This window comes from Aulonocara stuartgranti (genome assembly GCF_965226115.1).
Source record: "Aulonocara stuartgranti genome assembly, chromosome: 3".
Classification (NCBI taxonomy): Eukaryota; Metazoa; Chordata; class Actinopteri; order Cichliformes; family Cichlidae; genus Aulonocara; species Aulonocara stuartgranti.
In genome coordinates, this window is record NC_138941.1 from 69,345,025 (window position 1) to 69,369,729 (window position 24,705).

Here is a 24,705-nt window from a genome sequence, read left to right on the forward strand (position 1 = left end):
CTTTGCTTTTACCGTCTGTTCCCGTTGCGAGGTTTCTTTTCCTGCTGCTGCCAGCTTTTTAAAGTGGACGTCGGCGTGGACAGCGGCCATATGTATGCCGGTTATGGGAGTCAGCTGGCGTACATATTGATTGACCGGATGATTAACTTATAGTCTGGCAGGCGGCAAGTTTGAGCGATACGGCGATTCCGGTTGCTCCAGATTTTAAAGTTTTATCCAGATTGTATGTTGTTTTTCTGTTGTTTTGATTTGTAGTTTGGATTTTTATTACGCCACTGGTGGGAGGACCTTTTTCTAGCTGCAGATCACCAGTGTGGTCCTGCAGTTGGGTCATCCCCAGAGCTACATATTAGTTTTGTTGTAATATATTAAAATTTTCTTTGTTTCTTTTATTCAGATGCGGAGTGCCGATGTGGAGGAGACTAGGGTGCCTTGGTGGTGGGATCCTTTGAATGTACACACCTGCCTTGTTTAGTTTATTAGTGTGATTAGTGTGAGTGTGTGATTTTGTGTTGCACTTGTGTCTTGGTGTGTTTTCTTTTTTTTTTTTTTGAGTTTGTGCGTGGCGTCCCTGCCCCTCCACTGGTAAGCCTCAACTCTGAATACCTTTTTAAGCATATTTGTACATGGATATTTATGATTGTGCTTTTATATGTCATCCAGGGAAGGACGGATGTGGTTTTGCTTTGCTGTGTTCTAATGTGAAGTGTGTTTATTTATTTTTGATACTGCATGTTTTGGTTGCATCTGTCAATTTGTCCTGGAGAGACTCCGCCCTTTTCCCATTTTATTAATTTGACACACCTGAGAGGAAAGGAGGGAGTGGTAATTTACAGAGAGTGCTCAGTGACACATAAGACTGGTGGAGCTTGGCGTTAAAGAGGGAGGAAGACGCAGCGCCAGCGACGCGGAGCGAGCAGTTCGACTGCTGCAGCAACAGGAGGCCAGATTACGCGTCTGCGGGAAATTAGAGGCGGCGGACGGGCCGGTGCCGATTGGCGGTTACAAAGAAACGGCAGGCAGAGTTGAGAGCTCTGCCCACCCGGGGTAAGTCTTTTGACTTACTTTTGACTTCCCCTTTAATGAATGGTAGCTCCCTAAAAGAGTAGTGACTGCCACTGCCTTTCTTTCCTTAGCGCACTGGGGCGCAGAACGCGGAGAGGAAGGCGAGGACGCCGCTGAGTCTCCCTTCTGATTTTTAATTCTTAGTGACTTTTATACCGTGGCGGACGCCACTGGACTTTTAATGTTGTGGTTTATTGATTTTTATTGTGTTGTCCCCTGGCCAGGGTTGTTTTAATTCATTTTATATTTTTAATTGTTTAAATATAATAAATTATATGTTAGCCTTACTGTTTTTAATTCATGTGCTTTCCCTTGGCGGCTCCACTGCTCTGTCAGTTTGGAGGAAGGTTTCCCTCCTTTAAAAACACTGTGGAAAAAAATCACCTTCGCTCTGTTACATATACAGTGTTTTAAATAATTATTAATAAATTGTCAACTTGTTTTATCATTGAACCTCGTCTCTGTATTGAGTATAACAAACCTAACTGCCTTCTTGGTGATTAGTGTTACTTCCAGTATTCTCTGGGTGAAATTCCGAGAGTGGCGTTGTCTTTTAAACTGTGAAGAGTATTTTTACTTAGTACTTTAGTACTAATTAGTACTTTATTCTCACCTCGTGCTGCCACATGAGCACCTGATGGCTTTGAATGTTTCTTGTCTATCTTCCATTGGTTTTAATTTTGCACTCCAGTATGAACACAAATAATCGAGGACTCGAGGATCGCCACAACATAACCTAACACACCTACACCTTAGTTCACTGATTCACTTTGTCTGGGGTTTATTTCTGGGATTTCACACAACCCAAGGTTCAAATCATGAATACATAATGGGCTTGGATTTACAACATTACAAATGAAATGTGCTCTATTTGGAAGCAGCAGGCTGTCCTCTCCTTTCGACGGGTTGTGTGAGACTTTAAATCATCAAATAAATATAAATTTTAAATTGTTATTGATCCCTTTACCCCGAGTCCTAAAGTGTATATTTATTTTCTTACTCTTCTTATATATATTGTTTGTTTACTTGCACTGCTGTAACTGGAGCCTCGTCGTCTCGTCTCTCTATATACTGGACTGTAGCGGAGTTGACAATAAAGTTTACTTTGACTTCAGCAGCAAGCAGGCGCACCGAGGGCTCTCGCGCTCACTTTTCGTGTATAGAATTTCGAAAAAACATCGGTGCAAATTATAAGTCTGTATCATGATGTCTGGTGTTTTTGTGTTTGTTGGTTTGTTTTTATTTTGCAAATTGGTTATTAGATGCTGCTCCAGCCGGTCAGAGAATCCCCCGAGCAGCAGGCGCACCTCGCAAACGGAGGGCGCCCTTACTCCCAGGAAATGGGAGATAGAAAACCGATCGGTGCCTGTGCCTTTCCCAATATGCGCTGGGTGATGTCGGGGCAGCATAAGTACGAGCAATTTTTATTTTTATTTTTTTTGCCGATGCCCGTGATGCTGCCCCCCACCACGATGCCGCCCCATGCAACCGCCCGTGTCGCCCGTATCAAAAACTGGTATCTGAGTCACATGTTTATGAGTTAATCAGGAACTATAACATGTCAGATATCATCAGGAACTACTGAGTGAGAACAGACAGCATACCTTATGAAAGTCAAGGTTTATTTCCTTTATAATTTTCACATGTGAAAGTGTAACCATAAAATGTAATAAAGCATTCCCCTGATTATTCCCTAAAGCACATCTTAACTTTTTCTAACTTGGTTGAATTCACAAATTAAAAACCTTTTGGTCACACAAACATCCTGTACTGAAGCTTTTCTGTAGAGTTTACAGACACTGAATGACGCCACTGCTGTTTTTAGTCTGTGGTTGAGGTTTAATGTTCAGTGTTTTCTGCACTGCATTGAGATATGTTTCCATTAGCCACAACCAAACTAGAATGACTGGAAATTCTGACTAGAAATAGTCAAAACTTACAACTAACACCTTTGTGAAACCCACAAGGAAAACGGATGACACTGAGGACATAAAGCAACTGCAATAAATTACTAAACTAACGTGCAGGCATAAGAGGTCATCAGAGTCTAATTCAATTATAAAAATACATAAAACATATAATAATCTGTAACATGTGGATGTCCTCTGGTCCGAGGTGCTGGGGGGACCAGTTAGAGACCAGCAGCTGGACGTCAGTGGTTGGACTGGTGGACTACTTCAGTGAAGAGTAGACGACGTCTGGCTCTGGTTTAAAGTCTGAACACAAACACACGCAGTTCAAACAACAGGAAATATGATTACAAGCTTTGTAGTTCAATCCAGACCTCCAATCTCCACCTCTCTGCATCACACACAGTCCCAGTTCAGTCTTTACTGGGAACCAGCTCAGATACAAATCAGAGCTTCCATTCTGCTCACACTTTAACTGCTTCTATAAACCTGGAGCCCACAGATCTGTGCTGATCTTTAACTTTGATCAGATGATTTCTTCTAGTGTGGGTTTAGTGTTTCTTTCTCTCAGCTTCAGTTCTTACTTTGAGTTTGTCATTAGTTCTCTCTGTGTTCCCTGTCTGTCCTCCCTCTGTCTCATCTCTGTTCCGTGTTTTACTTCATTTATGTGTCGCTGTTCCTGGTTTCAGTTTGGGTTGTTCTTCGTTTGGATGAATCGCTTTAGATTACTTTTGGATTTTGGATTACTTGCAGATAAAATTATAATGCATTGATAATACAACTATAAAATTATTAGAAAACTCTGGCCATGTTTACTATGAACATCCACCACTGGAATATAAAATATGTAACAGGAAATAAGGAAAAGTAGAACAGGTCCACTTTACCAATAGCAACCAACATTTGTAGATTTTGTAGGATTTTCTTTGCATATATTTGACTAAAACCAGGCGGCTGAATAATTCTCAATTTTTGTCATTTATTCTGACAAAAACTTATATTTATTAGAAAAAGACTCCTAAAATTGCTGGCACAAAAAAATATAAACATATGAACATAAAAATAATAAATAATAAAACACAATTAATAAACATAAAATGTAATATATCTTAGCCATAGAAAAAATAATATCAGAGTTGTATTCTTACAATTTGTGTGTATATTCCTAATCAACCTTGTATTTGTTTTAAATGTTATATACCTATGTGGTATGTGACTTTTGTTGCTATGATGCCAGGTCTCTCTTGGAAATGAGATTTTTAATCTCAATGAGATTTTTTACCTGGATAAATAAAGGATTATATATTCTGCTTTATGTATCTCTTTAAAATAAATTAGAGACAGAGGGTTAGGGTTCATGTAATTCACAAGTCTTAGCACTGAGTATGACTCATGATGTGGATTGGTTTGGTTAGCTTAGCTTAGCATGATGGCTGTAAACAGTGTGAGCAGCTAGCTTGTCTCTGTCCACAGTCAAAGATAAAGAGCAGCTGTACCTGGGCCTCCTTGTTCTGATGGTTGTTTGTCCATAACTGACGTCTTCAGTTCTCTCTGCTGAGTAGATCACAGCTGAATCAGTCTCTACAGAATAAAACAGATGCAGGTACAACAACAACATCACGGTTATTATACATACAGCTATGGCCAAAGTTTTTTTTGTTATTTTTCAATATTGCATCATGATGAGATTAAGCAATGCATTTTTTAAACTGTAGCAGTTTTTAGTTTTATTAATATTATTATCACAAGCTGAGCACATGAAACTGGGGTGGGGGCGTTTCTGAGAAATGGGGTGGAAGACCACAAAGCTGCCATTTTCATTTAATGCAGACTGACACATTTAACCACAGGACACAAAGCAAACATGTTCTCACAACAGGACCACTGTTATTAACCATAACAGGAAGCACATTTTCATGAACAGGTTGAATATATGTGGTGTATATGTCAGGACATTAAACTACCATATTATTAACTTTGCAAAAGTCAGATTCAAAATCTGAGAAAAATATCGAGATAGAATTTAAATGTTGAAGTCGCATAAAAAATATAAAGGGTAAATTTAAAGGAAAAAAGTGAGAACACTGATCTTCACACACTCTGTGCTTGCTCGGAAGTTTAGAGGTTTTTTTGCTGTAAAAAGAAGTTTTCTTCCCACGCACAACGGACGGTAATGTTTTTGTCACTTTTTATGGAATCAAACTCAAAGTAAGGTCAGTACTTCCACGCTTTAAACGCTGCACGCTCATACTCTCTCCTGCACTCGATATATTATCCATTGTTGATCTGCACACAGCTGTTGTCACTAACGGCGCACTCGCTTACGTCACTGTCATGAGACAATCTCGCAAAAAAATTATGGTTTTAGTAACGCAGCGTGCTTACGGGAAAGTAACAGTGATCTAATTACCTTTATTGCAATAGTAATCCCTTACTTTACTCGTTACTTGAAAAAAGTAATCGGATTACAGTTACTTCTAACGCATTACTGCCCATCTCTGGTGGCCACTTCGAGAGGAAGTGGAAGAGTGTCAGTCTTCAGATGTGGATGCGAAGAAAAGGCCTTCCGGAGACTAGAACAGTGACTAATGTTTTGGGACCTTTGTGAACTGTTGTTTAAATTCACTGTGAATAAATTCACTGCTGATCATTGGAAGCCTCTGTTTGAGTGCACCTTTTTAGGCCACCCTGACTGTAAATAGCCTTAAATGCTTTTATTTACTTCCTTATACCTTATTTTGGCACTTATCACTGTTTTCTATTACCAACTTCCTGTTTCAGTTTAGATGCTTTTATTTCGATGGGGCAATTTCCTGTAAAACTGTTGTTGGCGCAGTTTTTAGTGGCAGTCACGGGAGTTTGAAGTGTGATGGTTTAACTGAGACCATGGAGATTTCTTTTGTCATTAGCAGCTCCCTTGATAGAGGCACAAGGTATGTTCATGACATAAATAAGGAGATGTTTAGATGTTTTGTGTGACAGAGGCTAAATTTGTAACATTTTATGTTGAAGCTTACTTTATGTTGTAAGGTTTACGATTGTAAGAGTGTGGATTTTTTGCTTACACGCTGCTTCTGTGTATACATCCCCACGGTGAGATTGATGGTTTACTACCATTAAATCTTCAAAACGTCATCAGTAAAGTGTCATCCTTCATTCGGGGGGGGGGGGGTTCACTACACTGATGCTGAATTGGATGACAATGAATAGACAGAAACTACTACCTCTGTTGACTCTGATTGGGTGTTGATGATCTGATCTTTTGGCATAACTGTACATGACATGAGTGATGATGTCATTGTCTTCAACTTGATCTGCAAAAAATGTAAAAAATAACATTAATTAAATATCTAAACAGAGATAACATTTAAGAAAGTTATTACTGTGATCATCATGAAGGTGAACTTTATTCTACTAAATAAACTCAAACATGAAAGATCAGGAAGTCTGAGTCTCACCATCAGGTTTCCTGTGAACACATCGTCTCACCAGCAGAACCAGTAACACCAGTAGAACCACAACACAGACTGATCCAACAAATGACAACACAGAGAGAACAGGAGGAAGGATGTTGGAGGTGGAACCAGGAAGAGAACTGGATATAGGTGGAGGTGTGGATGTAGGGGGAGGTGTGGATGTAGGTGGAGGTGTGGTGGTGTCTTCCCCTAAAATAAAGCAAACACAGTCATGAAGTTGTCGTCACATTGTGAATGTTGAAAGCTGCAGAAACACAGACAGGTGAGTGTGTCACCTGTGACAGTGATCCAGCTGGATGGAGACTCTCCATGACCGCTGATGTCACACTTGTAGAGGCCTTCATCAGACCTGGAAACATGCTGGATGGTCATGTGACCTGTAGGCTGCTTCCTGATGAGGGAGCCATCTTTATAGAAAGCAGCTGGGAGGTTGGAGGGAGTGGTCTTTGTTTTACAGAGCAGAGTGACGTCATCTCCCTCCATCACAGGGAGGACAGGACTCTGCAGGATCACTGATCCACCTCAACACAGAGACAAACTACAGCATTTCATCCATTTACACACAGCTTCATCAACACTAACTCCACACACTCAGCTTACCAGTGACTGTCAGGTTAACCATGTTACTGATGGGACCCTCTCTGGACTCACACCAGTAAACTCCACTGTGCCATGGGTACATGTATCTGATGTTACATGAAGGACCGGCACCTTTGCCCCACTCAACTCCGCACTGACTCCTCTGTTCTTTGCTTGTGTTTCTCCACAGAGTCCATCCAGCAGAGCTGTCGTCCTCCTCACAGCTCAGAGTCACAAAGTCTCCTTCGAAGAACTGAGAGCTGCTGGGACTCACAGTCAGACGAGCTGTGAGGGTTACAATGAAAAACTGATGATCTGTTGGACTTTACATTGTGAAACATGAACCCCATCAGGTCATATCAGTGAACATTTCTCAGGTTTAAACTGTGACAGAAGAAGGTTACTGACCTTGGTTTGTTGTGCAGCTCAGCAGTGAGATCAGAACTAAAGAGAAATGACACTCAGGTTGATTTGAGGTGAACATAAAGAACACAAACAGCTGACAAACACACAAACATCTCTCTGTTATATCTGCTCATTTTCTATTTGATGACAGCAACATGTCTCAGTAAAGTTTGTACATAAAAAGAATAAACACAAAAACATCAACATCCAGCTGCTTAACCAATCATCAAACTTTGGCTCAACGTAGAGGGGAAGTGGGCACAGTATGAATGTCACAGGTCGTCAGTAAATGCAGAGTTAACACAGACAAATAAAAAATTACTTTGACTCAGCAATTTAAAATCCCAAAACCTTGAATGTGTCCTGAACACAAGTTTTAAGCACATTTTACACGACACTTAATGATTCCCAGCACTTAAAGGGACCATTGTTATTAGGTGCACTAACTGGGGACATACAGAAAAATATCCACTACATTTAAATAACCCAGTAAAGTCATGTGTCCACTGTGCAGCTGTGTTGATATAATGAGTGAATGATTTGATCTTTTCACTGCCTGCTGTGTTTCCTCGACTCCTGAGCAAAGATAAAGAGTCAGTTCAGACCTGCAGTTGGTCCTCGTGGTGTTTTGAACTTGAATTCAGCCTGATTTGTTTTTCATGTCTTCTCCTCCATCATCAGTTATCAGGAGAGCAGACAGTCAAAGTACAAGAATTCAAACAAACACAGAGATTCTACTTACAGAGCAGACACAGCACAGATGTTTCCTTCATCGTCCTTCTCACTCATTTGAGCTTTTTTTCTCTCACTGACACCAAGTAAAGCCCGCCCTCTTCCTCTCAGTCTGTGGTTTTTATGCTCTTGGGTGGAAGTTGGGTTGTTTTTTTCAAATTAAACCTTTAAAATCCTGCAAGGCCTCTTGACCTCAAAATAATTTGAATCAAAACCCTGTTGCTGCTTTAACATCATTTCTGGAAAAATCAGAGATATCAAATGTCCTCATTGAGCTGCAGTTTGGCTCATGAACTAATTTATTTCCATTTAGTGGACATGACTCCTGTTCATTTAGAATAGAATAGAATAGAATAGAATAGAATAGAATAGAATAATCATTTAATTGTCCCACAAGGGGAAATTTGGTTGTAACAGCAGCCAGAAAGACACATATACAAACAAACAGTACACAGGACACAGAGCAGAAACATACACAATTTTTTCTAACATATTTACATCAAGGACAATGGTTACTATACTGTACAGTTATTAAATAAAATAAAATAAACTACAGATAAGAGGCAAACCCAGGTTGTAGTGCAAATCGGTTGATTAAATTATTGCACTTACAGCCCAGATGTAAACATTATGATTGTTGGGAGTAGTTTTGATTGTACTGTCTGACAGCTGCAGGGAGGACGGACCTGCGGAAACGCTCCTTCATGCATCTAGGATTTGAGGAGGTGGATGATGTTTGCTCCATTCTGTATCTGGTATCCGTAGTCAGTCTTCTTAATAATCTCACTTAGGGGGTTCAGGCTTATGCAGAACAACAGGGGGGACAGAGATGGTAAATCCCACACTTGATGGTGACTTGTACTACTGGCTGTTTTGTTGTTCTTGTACAGTTCTAGGCATTTGAGCATTCAGGTGTGGAGCATCGAGTCATAAGCGTTTTTGTAATCAAGCCATGTGTCACAGGGGGTTGCTCAGTCTGGTCTTGTAGTTTCGAGTGACTGTTCTGTTTACCAGTAGCTGCTCCATTGCTCCTCTGGTGTCTCTGCCAAATCCTTCCTGGGCCCTGCTCATGAATTGAATCATGTGCCTGTTCATCTCACCCCTGCCTGACAGTAGTTTCCATGTTGTGTTGAGGCAGGTTTTGGTTGGTAGCTGGATGGGACTGGTCTCTGACAGCACACTGATGGCACTCCATGAGTGTCTAGCAGCACAAATAACCCTGCTGCTAATTGTCCAGACATTCCTGATGCCTAAGGATGTCCAGAATCAGGAATGTCTTGCAATACTCGCCAGCCACTGAGTATTATAGGGTGCATCCTCCTCTATTCTCTTCCAGTATGGCTCCATCGCCTAGCTTGGTGGGGCTGTTCCCATGTTGTTCCCCTGCCACTGAGAGTACAGTGTGGATGTGGAGAACAGCTGGTTTATTCTCCTGGTTTCTGTCTCTGTGGTATACCTCTTGGCGACTGGCCAAGGCTGTGAGTAGCAGTTTCCAAGGCCTCGGAAATGGGCTACTTGCTGTACTTCTTCACACCTTTCTGCAGCTCTGATAGTTGTCTAACTTCCGTCTGTGCTACCTTGATCTTGGCCTCTAGTCTCCTTCTCCATGGAGGGCACTGCTCCTTGTGGCTGCTCATCTTGTAGCCAAGTATCTCACTGATCACTGCTGCCATAATGTAGATCAGCTGATTGGTTTCAGTGATGGTCACAGCATGTATTGTCAGTGATGCTTCATTCACATCATCTAGTTGAGAGGGTACTTCATGTAGTCTGGGTAGTTTTATACAGAGGGTCCAGGTTTCCAGCTCAGCCATCATCTTCTCTTTTAGGTCAGCTGCTCTCATCTTCCACGCCTTCAACGCATCAGGTGTTCTTGGGGTTTGGTACCCAATCTTGGAAGGTGGGATTGATGATATCTGAAAGAAAAGTGTAAAATCCTTCAAAGTAAAAGTATTTCTCTACTGCTGTGTTGGATTATGCGATATGACCAGTTTATGTTCCAGCTTGCTGTGTGGCCTCCTGCACTTTTGGGCCTCATGTAGAGCCACTGTGAGTAGATGCAGACTGACACAGCCCACAGTGGGCCCAGTACTGATGTGAAAAGCAGGACACATATGTTACTCATACTGTGGGCTCCAGATGTGCCCCAGTGAGGAGCCCCTATTGTGGGCTGTGTGCCGCCCACACTAAGCAAACAGGTTTGCATTGAGGCCGTACCCACAGTATACAAATCCAGAGAGCAGCTGTCTGTCATTGAAGTTGAACTCTGTTCTCTGTTTGAACCACTTGATGTTTTACACTGAAATAACTCCACCACATTACCTGGAAGGCGGAGTGAAGATGCTGAGCTCCTCCACACTTCACTTCAATGATACCTTTGTTTTATAATTAAATGATTTATTCATTCATGTATAAATTCAAATTCAAATTTTCAAATTCAAATTCAAATTTTATTTGTCACACACACACAACCATACACAGTATGACATGGGGGTGAAATGCTTGTAGCTGTACAATGCCCGACCATTAAATGACAGAAGAAAAGTTTTACAATATTTACAATTTACAGTTTACTACAAAATTTACAAATTAACTTACGAATTTACAGTAAAGAATGTGCAAATAGCAGAAGAGATTATAAAGATTATAAATTATAGGATTATAGGAAATGTGTGGTGGTGCGTTTGGTGACGTGTGTGAGAGTCCAGTCTTATAGTGACGTGTTTGGGAGAGTCCAGTCCTACACCTGGTTCAGGGCCCAAATAGCCTGGGGGAAGAAGCTCCTCCTCATTCTCTCTGTTTTGGCCTTAAGGGAGCGGAAGCGCTTCCCAGACCTCAACAGTGAGAAGAGTCCATTGTTGGGATGGGAGAGGTCCATCATAATCTTCCTAGCTTTGGACTTGCACCGCTTGGTGTAGATGGACAGCAGGTCAGGGAGCTCTGATTGAATGATGCGTTCGGCTGAGCGCACCACTCTTTGCAGATCTCGTCTGTCTTGCTTGGTGCTGTTCCCAAACCAGGTGCAGATGTTTGCCGTCAGGACGCTCTCGATGGTGCAGGAGTAGAAGTTCTTGAGCACCTTCAGTGGCAGATGGAAGTCTCTAAGTCTTCTGAGGAAGAAGAGACACTGACAGGCTTTCTTAACCAGGGAATTGATGTGACAGGACCATGACAGGTCCTGAGTGATGTGGACACCCAGGTATCGGAAACTGTCCACTCTCTCCACTGGCGTGCCACTGATGATGAGGGGTTTGTAATTCCTCGCCTGCTTTGTAGTGAAGTCCACGATCAGCTCCTTAGTCTTGCTGATGTTTAGGAGGAGGTTAGTCTCCTGGCACCAGGTCTCCAGGTTCCTAATCTCCTCCAGGTAGGCCGTCTCGATGTTGTCGGAGATCAGGCCCACAACAGCAGTGTCATCAGCAAACTTAACAATGGAGGTGGTGTCTGATGTGGCTACACAGTCATAAGTGTACAGTGAGTACAGCAGGGGGCTTAAAACACAGCCCTGAGGCACTCCAGTGCTGAGTGAGATGGAGGGGGAGACTTGTTTTCTCACCCTCACTGATTGGGGTCTGTCTGTGAGGAAGTTGAGGATCCACTGACACAGTGATGAGCTGAGTCCTAGATCCGTCAACTTGGTGAAAAGCTTAGAGGGAATTATTGTGTTGAATGCTGAACTGTAGTCCACGAACAGCATCCTAACATAATTCCCTCTGCCAGTGTCCAGGTGACTCAGGGATGTGTGGAGCAGGTGAGATATGGCATCATCTGTGGAACGATTAGTCCGGTAAGCAAACTGAGGTGGGTCGATGGTGGCAGGAACTGAAGAAGTGATGTGATCTCTCATCAGTCTTTCAAAACACTTCATCACAATTGAAGTCAGTGCTACTGGACAGTAGTCATTGTGGCAAGCGGGCTGTTGTTTCTTTGGAACAGGAACAATAATGGACTGTTTGAAGCACGTGGGAACCACAGCTTGGGCCAGGGAGAGGTTGAAGATCTCCGCGAACACCGGTGCTAGCTGGTCAGCGCAGGCTCTCAGGACCCGGCCAGGGATTGCATCTGGTCTTGCTGCCTTCCTGGTGTTCACCCTCCTGAAGGTGTTCCTCACGGCATGCTCTGTGATGACGAATGCATTTTCTTCACTGGTGCATTCCGAGCGCGCGCAGCCGTTTGTTGTTTTAATTGCTGCGGCGTCGAAGCGAGCATAAAACGTTCAGCTCATCAGCCAGTGAAGCATCTGCATTCATCATTGAAGAAGCTGGTCGTTTATAGTCCGCAGTCCTTTCCACAGGCTCCTAGAGTCACACTGTCGTAGCTGTGACTCTAGTTTTTCCCCGTAGCTCCGCTTTGCCTTTCGGACCGCGCTGCGCACGTTATAGGACGCAGCCTTGTATAGGTCCATATTACCGGAGACGAGCCCTTCATTGTAGGCAGCGGTGCGTGATCTCAGAGCGTCGCGGATGTTTTCATCCACCCACGGCTTCTGGTTGGGAAACGTTTGGATGATAGTTCTTTCTGCTGTGTCGTCAGCTAGTTTCCCGATAAATCCCACAACCGCTTCCGTAAACATGTTGATGTCATCAGAGCTGCGCCGAAACATGTCCCAGTCTGCGTCATCCAGTGCGTCCTGCAGCGCGGCCACTGATTGGTCCGTCCAGCGAGCGACCTCCCTCCTGATTGGTGGTTGCTGCTTTAGCCTTTGTTTGTAAGCAGGCATGAGGAAGATGGCGGCATGGTCCGATTTTCCAAATGCCGGCAGGGGCTGAGCCTTGTAACAGTTCTTGAACAGGGTGTAGCAGTGGTCTAATGTCCTCGTGCCCCGGGTGGGGCAGTTGATGTGCTGGTGAAGGTTGTGAAATGTCCGTTTGAGATTCACTCTGTTAAAATCTCCCATAACAATGAGTGCGGCATCTTGGTGAAGTGTTTGTTGATGTGTGAGAGCCTCATGTAGCTCACATAAGGCAGTGTCCGAGTCCGCGTGAGGCGGAATGTAAAAAGTGCAGGCAATGACCGCAGTGAATTCCCGAGGGAGATAGAAAGGGCGACATTTAACGATCAAAAACTCCAGATTGGGCGAGCAAGAGCATGTGAGTGGGGAGATGTTTGTGCTGTCGCACCATCTGTTGTTCACCATCAAACACACTCCACCACCTCTTTTCTTCCCCGACTCCCTTGTCCTGTCCATGCGGTAAACCGAAAAGAACCCCGTCGGCTGCACGGCGTGGTCTGGTATCGCTGGGTTCAGCCAAGTCTCGGTGAAGCAGAGGAGGTTGCAGTCCCGAATGTCTCTCTAGAACTTGATTCTGGCTCTGAGGTCATCAAGCTTGTTCTCGATGGATTGAACATTGGCAAACAGGATACTGGGCATGGGTGCGCGGTGTGCGCGAGCCCGTAGCCTGTTCCTGATGCCGGCTCTTTTACCTCGAGGCCGTCGCTTAGGGTCGCGTCCTTTGTTCTCTCTCAGGATCTCCTTTGGCCAGGTTGGGTCCGGAGTTAAACATGGTGAAATGGTTTTGGTTTGTAGCATAATGAGAACACAGGTGTTCACACTTGTTCTACATACAGCTGTGACGGTTCTGGGTTCTTATGACCAGTGTTTTGAGTTTTCTTGTGTTTTGGTGTGTAATTTATTATTATTATTATTATTATTATTGTTGTTCTTGTAGTTTACTGTTTAATTCTGAGTTCATTGTTATTACCTCTCTGAGTTTACTTGTGATCAGTTTAGCTCCTTGGTAGGTTCCCCTTGTGTCTTTGTCCTCTGTGTCGATCTGTGTGTCTGTTTATGTGTGTTTGCGTCTTGTTTCCCTCCTTGAGTTTCATTCTGTTTTCCACACCTATCATGTTTATCTACGTTCCCCCAGCAAGTCTCTCTCCCTCTCTCTCTCCCTCTCGCCCTCCTTTGTCCTCATAGAGGTCTCTGTGTTCTGTCCCCCTTGCCTGTTCCTGTGTCCCTCTTCTCATGTTCCAACCAGTCTCCCCAGTTGATCGTATGTTTCATGTCTGCATGTTCCATGTCTGGTTGTCACAGTCTACATCTCACAATGTTTCCTGTTTTAGTGACAGTCTGTGTCCTGGGTTGGTGTTTTCAGTTTGCTTTCCTCCCTGTCTCATCAGGTCCCATTAGTCCCAGCTCCTGTTTCCTCGTCACTCCTAATGTATTTAAACCCTCTGTTTTCCTCTGCCCAGCGTTGTGTCCTCCCTCATGCAGTGAGTTCCTCCTTGTGTTTAGTTTTGTGTTTCTCAGAGATTTCCTTACTGTCATTTCCTTAATCTTAAATGTTTGGTGATTCAGTAATAAAGCTGCATTTAACTTCAGTTTCATCTGCCAGTCTACAGTCTTTGGGTCCAATCCTGCCTGCTGCACACAGCTAGTTTATGACACTAACAGGCACACACCTCCCTCTAGTGGTCACATTAAGTTCAAACATAGAAAAAGTGTTGGACACCTATAACATAGTCGTTGGGGAGACTATGTTATAGGGGAGCTCTGGCCCAGATGCCTCATTATCAAAGGCATCATTATGTGCAGCATCTTTATGGATTTATTTCCTTGTCTGGTTTAAATGATTGTTTATGCTCTTGAACTGTGGACACAGAGTCAGAATCCACAGTTCAAGAGCTGTGTCAATAACTGTGTCATCATCACAAAACTTTATGCAACTTCTACAAGGATTATTGATATATTAAACTTTTATTTAAACAGGAAGTTAAACACTCTTTCTTGCGTGTGTCCTCGGCCAACTGAGTCAGCTTTAATCTGCTATCTTTTCAACAGCAGATTCCCGCAGTGCCCAGTAGCACCAATGGTGATGAAGTGTTTAGAGAGACTGGTAAGAGATCACGTCACTCCTTCACTTCCTGTCACCATTGACTCACTTCAGTTTGCATACCAGACTAATCGTTCCACAGACGACGCCATATCTCACCTGCTCCACACATTGAGTGGCTCACCCCGAGCCACCGAGACACTGGCAGAGGGGATCAAGAGTGACATACCTCTGCTGACTACAGGTATTTTCAACACCTCTCTGTGGTGGAACACATGGAGAAAGAGGAGCAGCAGATTCAGTGTAAAACCTCGACGTGATGACCGACGTCGCTGGATGATCTCCTCCACAGCAGAACAAAGGTCCAAATAAAGAGAATGAGAGTTTCTCCTCACGTGTCTCCTCATGGTTTATGATATAAATCTGCTAATTCTCATTAGACATATTAATCAGAAAAGCAAACTTAACGGCCTCAGCATGTCTGTCATCAGTCTCTGTGTGACAGCAGGCCTGATCCCTCACAGTGAAATCATCTCTCACCCTGGAGTTAAAGGAGCTTTCTCATGAATACTGGGCGACTTTCCAGCCAGCTCTTTAATTTCATCATCACATTTATGCCATAATTTAGCTCAACCGATCAGATTAAAAGCGTGTTGTTTTTTTAAATAACAGTAATTTTGTAATACTGAAAGACGTAAACTTTTAGTCCACCATCATGTTTTGACTTACACGAGTTTTAAATCATTTCTTTTGTTAATTTTCTATATCATATCAAATCAAAGTATATCAAACTTTAACAAACTTTAACAGAACAAACAGATCAGCCTCACCAAAGTCCATTTAAGGACAGATCTCTCTCAGCAACCACACTTACCTTTTTTTTTTATTTCAGGGACAAAATTTTAAAATGTTGGCAGATTTTTTTTATTTTATTTTATTTTCTCAAACATTTACTCTCAAATATCGATGTTTCTTTCTAACAGGGATGCCAGGAGTTTGTGAGTCTTTGAGAGGGAAAAACAGGATTTATTCAGATTCATTTTCAGCCCTTAAACTAAGTCCTGCATACAAACTATCACATACGAAACCCGAGTAAGTAAAATAGTATTAGTTTATATGCTAAGAGCCTTTCAGACCAGCAGTGCGCAGCCTAACGTCTCTCTCTGACTCTGAAGGGTGGAGTTAAGAAATGTCTGCTGTCAGTGTCTCGCTCGGCTCAACTTTGCTGTTTTTCAGCGTCTTCGTGTTCGTCTCTGCAGGTGAGATTTACTGTTAGAAACTAACATAATGCCCTTCTGAGAAAACGAGGAGTAAAGTAGACTGTCTGTGTGTGGAGGAGACACAAGGCTGGGTGGAGTTTGTGTGGAGTTAACATCTGTAATCCAGCTGTGACAGAGACAAAGACGTGTAATGTGTGTGTCAGTGTGATGTGTTGTAGTGTCAGGAGTCAGTATGCAGCTACAAAGCTTTTTGTTCAGTGTATACAAACAGCTGTAGCTCCATAAAGGCAGCATGCAGAGACTCACAGTGTCTTATAATGAGAGGCTGCTTTCTCTCACACATTATGTTCACTTATTATCAGCACATGTTGTTGTTCTGTGGAAGCTAACATCTTGTAGTTTCTGACACTTTGCATGTTTAGCATGAGGCTAAAATGACCTTCGCCTGGTTCTGGGAAGTGATATCAACAACATGTCTGCCCCATTTATTTACTCCGATAATGGAAATCAGGATAATCAGTCAGGTAATGAAAAAATGTTGATTGAATGCAGATTCTGTTCTGTTTAAGACTAAATACAAAACAGGATTTAAATTTAGTTTATGTACAAATTTAACATGAGCTCCACAAGTGAAGTGCAGGCATCTTGTTTTCAACTAGATATTAACTCTTATAAAACATTATTGGTCCATAGATTTATTTTATACATCAATATCTCTAATCTGGATTTAATCTGATCTGAAGCAGGTTCACAGCATAAAATACATTAGCATAAATTACCATGGCAATGCACTGTTATAAGACGTGAACCACCTTCCTAGCACAGAAAACCCAGAACCCAAAGCTGCTTTATAGTACAGGCCTCTGCTGGGCTTTAAGACAATAACATTAATTAAATCCATCCAAATGTTAAAAGACATAAACAAATATTTAAAGTAAATAATTCTGCTTATAATTGCATGTTGACCTTTAACCTCTCTGCTCTGTGTTGTTTCCTCTTTCAGTCCAGATAAACATCACAGCCGAGTCTGGACAGGACGTCGCGCTTCCATGTTGAGTTACCAATAAGATCACAGCTGTAGAGTGGAGCAGAGCGGGCCTGGGACAGAAAAATGTCTTTTTGTTCCAGGATGGGCGTTTTGTTCCAAACAACCAGCATCCATCATATAAGAACCGAGTGGCTCTCAGAGGGATGAAGGATGGAGACGCGTCTTTGATTCTGAAGAAAGCGACCACTGCTGACTCTGGAACATACAAGTGTCTTTTTAAAATAGCAGAAACACGTTCATGGAAAAACATCACCATCAATCTGAGAATTCCTCCAGGTGAGTGAGTAACTCTAATTTTTCTGTAAAACTTCATTCAGTGGTTTTTAGTAAGGTACAGCTTCCTCTATCCCCCAGCAGAGAATCTATATCTCACTGAAAACATGCTGGTAAGTGAAAATGTTACACTTCATTTAAACGTTCCTATTTTGGTCACCTAACAGTGGTCGGGGGACACACAAACATTGTAAGTGCTTCACAGTGGGAAAGATGTAATAATGGTAATCACTGTATAGTGGCCGGGAATAACACTCACTGATTCGTCTGTGAAGGTTCTCAGTCATCCAGGTCATCGTAGTCTAAGGAGCTTAAACAACTTAAACAAGTCCCGACACTTTTCTTTCCAAGCTCCTTAGACCACTCACTAATTCCTAGTTTTCAGGAGGAAAGAAATACAAACCAAAGATTGAATGTAAGCACTGCCCTTTTTCCCTAAAACATTAGAACAAGTGTTCAACACTGAGTAGTTGTGCCTGCTGGTCCACATGGTGTAGCTTGCCCACTGCAGCCCCACCATTCTCAGGGTCTAGATGCAAAGGGGATCATAGGACAAGCACAACTGGAACAGGATCAGGTGCAACTGGGACAGATGGTTGAGAAAACCTGGGGTCATCACCACATGCAGTGGAGAACAGGCTGTGTAGACCCAGATCGCGGTCGGCCGAATCTTCCTCAAAGGCTTATGGGGGGACCTCTGTTGATCTCCAGTGTTGAGCTTGGTCCAGGACCAACATGTTGTTCGGCCCTGGTGTGTTTTAGTATGAATTACATACAGTATCTCTGTTTTTTTGGCCCAGACGTGACACCTCACACCTGTTTCTCACCTGCAGATCGATCAGGACCGGGTGGAACTGGATCTATTGGAGTGATAGTTGGCCTGATAGTTGCAGGTGTGGCTGCTGCTGCTGGTTTATCGTTCTGCAGAAAACAAAAGTCACAGAGTCCGGATTCCTTCCAGCCTCCCGATGAGCAGGACTAGACTGTCTGCTAAACTCTAAACTGAGTCTTCAGCCGGTGCTCTAAACTCTCAGTGCTGACACCAAACATGATGAAATGCAGATAATCAATGTCATCATCATCACACTTGACAGCAGAACAGCGACTCAGATGATATAAACAGACAAAGTTTAAAGTTATACTTTTGTTTCCTTTGATAATAATTAATCATGCTTAATTCTTATGATGTTATCAAGATTAAATCTGATCAACATGATGAATGAGAAAACATCCTAACATCACCAGTCATCCTGTTGAACCTCAGCTCTGTATTTCAATATTATATTAAACAACACTTCCTGACTTTTCTACTCTGTGTGTCCTGTTGAATGTTTTGGGCTAACTGTGGCTCAGAGGTTGAGCTGGTTGTCCACACAAATTTCAGCACTTGTCCCAAAATTTCATCTTGAGAATTGATGACAGTGTCATAAATTGCTGGAACAAGGTAAAAAACTTGGGCGTGTGGTTTGACATGGTGCTCTCTTTTGAGTCTCATGTAAAAGAGATAACAAAAACCGCCTTTTATCATTTGAGGAACATTGCCAGAATCAGACAAGTTTTGTCAAGCGATACTGCAGAGGTTCTTGTCCATGCTTTTGTGTCCTCACGTATTGATTATTGTAATGCTGGGCTACCAAAGAAAAGTTTTAGAGGTCTACAGATGGTGAAAAATGCAGCTGCTCGCATTTTAACAAGAACTGGGAAATTTGAGCACATTAACCCTGTATTGAGCTCTCTGCATTGGCTACCTTGTCAGGTTCGAGTAGATTTTAAGGTCCTGCTACTCACCTAGGCTTTAAACGGACTGGCACCTTCATAACTCTCCGATCTTTTACATCTTTACGTTCCATCCCATGCTCTCCGATCTCAGGACTCTGGCCTTCTAAAGGTTCCTAGAGCTAGAAAAAAGACAATTGGAGAGCGAGCTTTTTCTTTTCGTGCCCTGTTTCTGTGGAACAACCTCCCTCAAGATATTAGGCAGGCATGCTCTGTGGAGGTTTTTAAAACTAAGCTGAAGACACATTTGTTCACCCTATCCTACATGTCTTAATTCTATGGCTTTTAGTTTTTAAATTTTTACTGTTTTTGACTTGTATTGTGTCTTTTACCTGTATTGCTATGTATTGCTTTTATTTATTTTTTAATCTTTTTAGTTTCAAATAGTTGTACAGCACTTTGTTCGAAAGCGCTTTATAAATAAAGTTATTATTATTATTAATTGAAAGGTTGGTGGTTTGACTCGAATGTTCCAGTCTGCACTCTGAGAAGTCTTTGGGAAAGATACAAACATCAAGCTGCTCCACACAGAAAACACGTGGGTGTGGAAATTAGTAGTGATGGGTAGTGATGGGACGTTCTGTATCGAGGCTTCGGAGCGTGTGTCGAGTAATGGAGGGGGCGTTTCCGCGAAGCGCATATCGAGGCTTGCTTCATTTATGGGAGGAGCTGAAAATGATGACGTCCGAAGCCTCGCTGCCCGGCTGTACCACGTGACTGGTTGATGAAGTGGTTCGAACTTTGCCGCGAGATATGACAGCGATATAAACCTGTTGCGGCTACTCCAACCAATGGCCGCGGCAGGCTAAATATGAGGACACCTGATGACGCGCAACAATTAACGCACAAAACACTTCTGTATCATTTGCTTCTTTATTTACACATGCCACTGTCCAAACTACAAATCAGCACATGGGATCAACTGTCAAACAAACGCACAGACTGCACAAGCAAATAACTGCAACTTACAAATAAATGCACCAGCTACTATGTCAAAATTCCAAACTGGTCTATGGCAGCAATTAGTGCATAAATATACAAACACCATCAAGTTACAGTCAAATATATCAAATCATTCAAATTGTGCTCAAGTTGCGATATGTTGCGATATGTTGCGGTCAACAGAAAGTTTTTGCCTCGTGCTCACCCTACCTTCTGCTCATCACATCAGGTGCTGTGTACAAGTGAGTGCAACCACATTTACCTTATACCACACCCATGAGACACGCCCCACACCCATGCACCAATACAGTGAGTCTATTTAAACTAACCCACTTAGTCAGACGGAAACAACTCATATGGCTCCTACAAAACCCCTCAGACTTCATTCAAAAATGTGGGTGTTTGATGGAGAGTTGCAGTTAGTGAGAGTTTGGAGACCGTTTGGAGGTTTATGAGAGTGAGGAAAGTCAGGAGAGAATGGAGCCAGCTAAGAAGAGGAGGATGTCCTCCCCTGTGTGGGAACATTGTGATCTTATTCCTCCCAACAAGGTATGTAAATTTCTACAGAAGATGTATTTTCATGATACTGATGGTGCAATAAAACCTATGTTAAGCTGTCTGTACCTTTGTACAAGGTGAAGTGTTTGCTATGTGCCAGGGAGCTGGGATATAACAACAACACCTCATCCATGCTTAGGCACTACAGAGCTTTGCATGAGAATAAGGGGAACACCGATTGTGGAGCAAAACCAGGTGAGCCATCAAATGCCATGATAATATAGCATGCTGTAATGTTACTAAACGATATAACAATATTATACAACTGTTATAAGTTACGTGTGTGATATTTATATTTGTGCTTTATCTTTATTGTCTTTCCTCAGGAGAACAATCTCAAATAGATGAAGACCTGGTCAGCATGGTGATTGAGGACTCCCAGCCATTTAGCATTGTGGAGGACAAAGGATTCAAAAGATTTGTTAAATCATTAAATCCTAGCTACGTTCTCCCCAATAAAGGTTATAAAAGCAGTGAAAATTTAGTTTTTACTGAATAAAATGTGAACAGGCAGGACTGAGGCTCAAAGCCTCAGTGTGTAGCTGTCCATACCTCAACGTTACAAAAGCACAACTACTGTCCACACCCCAACCACACCTCACCTCACAGTAAATGATCATTTCCATTTCAAGCATTTCCAAATGATCATTTCCCATACTGCCACTATAAATATACACAGTATACTGCCATCACTACAATATACATGTTTTACACACTCCTTTTGTTGTTGACATTTACAGGCTGTGTGCAAAATGCCACACTCTTCAAATTCATGCCAACTATTATTTTTACATCCAGTAGGTGTCCTGCTAGAGCAAATGAAGCTTCAAGAAGCTTCGCGTTGGGGTGAACCAATTGGATGGAAAGCTTCAGTGCTTCATGGGGCTTCATCTGCCCATCACTAGAAATTAGTGATGGTGAGATGAAGCCTCGTGATGAACTGAAGCTTTCCATCCAACTGGTCGACTCATGGTTCGAAGCATTGTGATGATTCATTTGCTCTACTGCGCCATCAAGTGGACAATTCAAGTGAAACAGGCTCTTTGATTATAATGATGGGATGTGTAGTTTAGAGGATGTGTCCTCTAAACTGAATAAATAAATTGTTTTTTATGGTTATTTATCCCGAATATTGTCTCAGTATGTCTGATACAAAAGAGAAAGTGGAAACTATCAGGACAGCGTTTTTGGGATGATTGTGTAACTGTGTAATCATGCTTATGTACATCTGGATAATGACACAAAATAGTGTGTGGAGCTTCAAGTTGAATGAATAAATAAATTACTTTTGTTCATGACATCAATAACTAAACTTTAAATATTAGTTATATTTAATATTATATTAATGTTTGTGTATAATACATTGGCAGCTTAACACAGGAATGTACATGGAAACAAAAAGGGAGGGAGTTGTGATGTGAATGTGCTTGTGACTTTATAACAGTGCTCATGACACTAGGGAAAAGTTTTCATTTGTTTTTATTCAAAAATAGCAGCTTTTCCACAGTGCTGGGCTTAAGACAGTTCCTCTTTTTTGAGAGGATTTCTCCTGCTTTTGAAAATACCCTCTCACAGGGCACAGATGAAGCAGGGGTTGCAAGAAAAACCACAGCAAGGTTATACAAGTTTGGATAAAGAAATTTGTGTCCAGCCCAGTACTCCAGCGGATTCTCCAGTTTGCCGATATTTGGTTCATGGAGGTATTTCTGTACTTCAGCTGTTGCATCAGCAGTAGCATTTGGGGTCTTTGTCTCCAGAACACTGGTGTCCAAACGATGCCACAGTTTGCTACCTAAAACAAACAGAATGTAAGTAACTAAATACAATATAATAATCGAAATGTGCTCATATACCTTGAGTCACAGGCTGAGAAGCTTTTGATGATGAGGCTGCTGCTGCTGAGGCTGCTGATGAGAAGGCCAAGTGCCAAAAAATAGCAGCACATTCAAAAATAAGTCTCTTCTCAGCATCAATTGCTTTATTTGGGCTAAAGAAGCCTATTTTTTTTAACCTTGGATCCAGCAATGTTGCCAGTGACATGATGCTCATTGACTGCAATGTGTAGAGCTCATGGTGGAGCTCTCTGGAGTTAGGATAACTCCCATTTCCTCTTCATTTAGTGCATGGTGCAACATTGTTAGAAGTGGAATTACTTTGGATCCAGACACTTGCTTTTCCTCTGACAGCTCAGTGGTGGCATCATTAAATGGGGAGAATATTTTAAGACATTCTGTCATAAGGTCATACTGTTCAGAGGATAGTGGGTAAAGATCAGTGTGCAGGCCAGCTAACGATGCTCCAATAGGTTCCCTGAGTTCATGAACACGGTGAAGCATTTGGAATGCGCTGTTCCAACGTGTATCCACCTCTTGAATTTGCTCTTCATTTGCTCCTGCACCTCTGTCAGCCTCTCCTAGAAAAACAGCCAACACAAACTGATTAATTCAAGCTGTGTTACTGCAGCAGCACCTTAAGGCAGTAATGAAATAATGGAACAAACCTTAGCAGTTGTACTGCCCTTGAAATATCCCACTATCCTCCTACAGGTAGTCTGGATTTCAGACAGCATGGTGTGTTGATCAAGAGCTTTTTTGACCATTAGGTTTAATGTATGTGCCACACAATTACTGTGACGCAAACAAAGCTCCTTAGCACAGGCACCCATGTTTGCTGCTCCATCAGTCACATAACATGTAACTTTGTCTGTAATGCCCCACACTGACATGAGCGCTGCTGTTACTCGTGACAAATTGATAGCAGTGCTTGAGGGAAGTGCTGAACACCTAACACTACAGAATGCAATGCAGTGTTAGAATCGATGAAATGGCAGGTGACAGCTAGGTAAGCCTCTGTGTTAATGGAGGTCCACAAATCAGATGTCAGACTAATTGCAGAAGTCTTTGCCACAGTCAGTTTTTCTGTTTGTTTGGACTCTTTGTATGTTTGGACCACCATAGCGTTCAAATCCTAAACAAAAGAAAGTGCTGCTCTTAATATGGAAATATGGGCAAAATGGAAACTTGCTTCATATTTTAAGATACACACCTGCTTTGTGGGGAAAACATAGTTAGTGTTCAAAACTTTAACATGCTTTCTAAACACACTGTCCTCCACAATAGTGAAGGGCTGGGAATCTTCTATCGCCATGTTGACCAAGGCCTCATGCACATCATTCCTCTCCCCTGATACAACAAAAAAACATTAAGAAATTACATATATCAGTAAATACAGCCCAAATATTAATGAATTACATGGGAATATAAATGTATGTCACTGCATACGTAATCAAAGTGAGCCTCGATACGTGCTTCACAAAAACGCCCCCGAGATTACCCGAAGCAGGATTCGAAGCTTCGGCACAAAGGACACATCACTAGTGGAAATGGGTGAATGAGTCTCACTATATAAGAACCAGCAAAATTAGGTCTTTCATAATCATACAGTTTTATACTTTTTTTCAATCAAAACAGATGATTTAGAAAATACTGCAGTGGGTTTCAATGGTAATGAATGGAGGTCAGCCGATTCAACAATGAGACACCCCTGATGTGTTTTAGTATGAATCACATACACTATCTGTGTTTTTTGGCCCACACAGGGGCTCATCTGTGTTTCCTTCGTGTGGAGTGACTTCAGCGCCACGTCTGTGCCACAGAACATTTGGCCGTGTTGTAACTGAGCTGTAAAGATCAAAACCAGCCCTGCAACACATTTTTTCAGTAAATGCAACTTGTAGTAAATTGCAAGCTGCCAATTATAGCAAATTGTTTTTGTACGATTTAAAAAAATGTCAAAGTAATGTAATTTATTACTGTTGTTTTGAGAAAAATAGGACAAATGTGGACAAAGATTCTAGCTACGTCCCAAATCCCAGAGGACGCGGCCTTCTCGGTTTGCGTCGACCATGTCCTCTAAAGACCGAGAAGGCTGGAAGTGCGAGGCTGCAAA

At 42.2% G+C, this 24,705-nt stretch overlaps 1 protein-coding gene and 1 long non-coding RNA gene across 3 annotated transcripts; one reads left to right on the forward strand and one right to left on the reverse strand.

The window, feature by feature from the left end:
• Positions 1-3,193: 3,193 nt before the first annotated feature.
• Positions 3,194-8,236, reverse strand: LOC309694998 (Fc receptor-like protein 5). 2 transcript variants are annotated; one of them, XM_082515357.1, is made up of 6 exons: positions 8,178-8,236; positions 7,439-7,474; positions 7,052-7,315; positions 6,727-6,972; positions 6,434-6,502; positions 3,194-3,281 (listed from the first exon to the last, which is right to left on the reverse strand). In XM_082515357.1, the coding sequence occupies exons 1-6, from the start codon at positions 8,206-8,208 to the stop codon at positions 3,238-3,240; spliced, it is 690 nt and encodes a 229-aa protein (XP_082371483.1). In that variant the 5' UTR covers positions 8,209-8,236; the 3' UTR covers positions 3,194-3,237. The 2 variants fall into 2 exon arrangements, with proteins under 2 accessions (XP_082371483.1, XP_082371482.1); XM_082515356.1 differs by having other exon boundaries at positions 6,434-6,640.
• A 7,871-nt stretch (positions 8,237-16,107) lies between these two features.
• Positions 16,108-18,791, forward strand: LOC309696399. Its single transcript, XR_014273459.1, has 3 exons — positions 16,108-16,199; positions 17,164-17,484; positions 18,315-18,791. It is a non-coding gene; the product is annotated as an uncharacterized lncRNA (long non-coding RNA).
• The last annotated feature ends 5,914 nt before the right edge of the window (positions 18,792-24,705 follow it).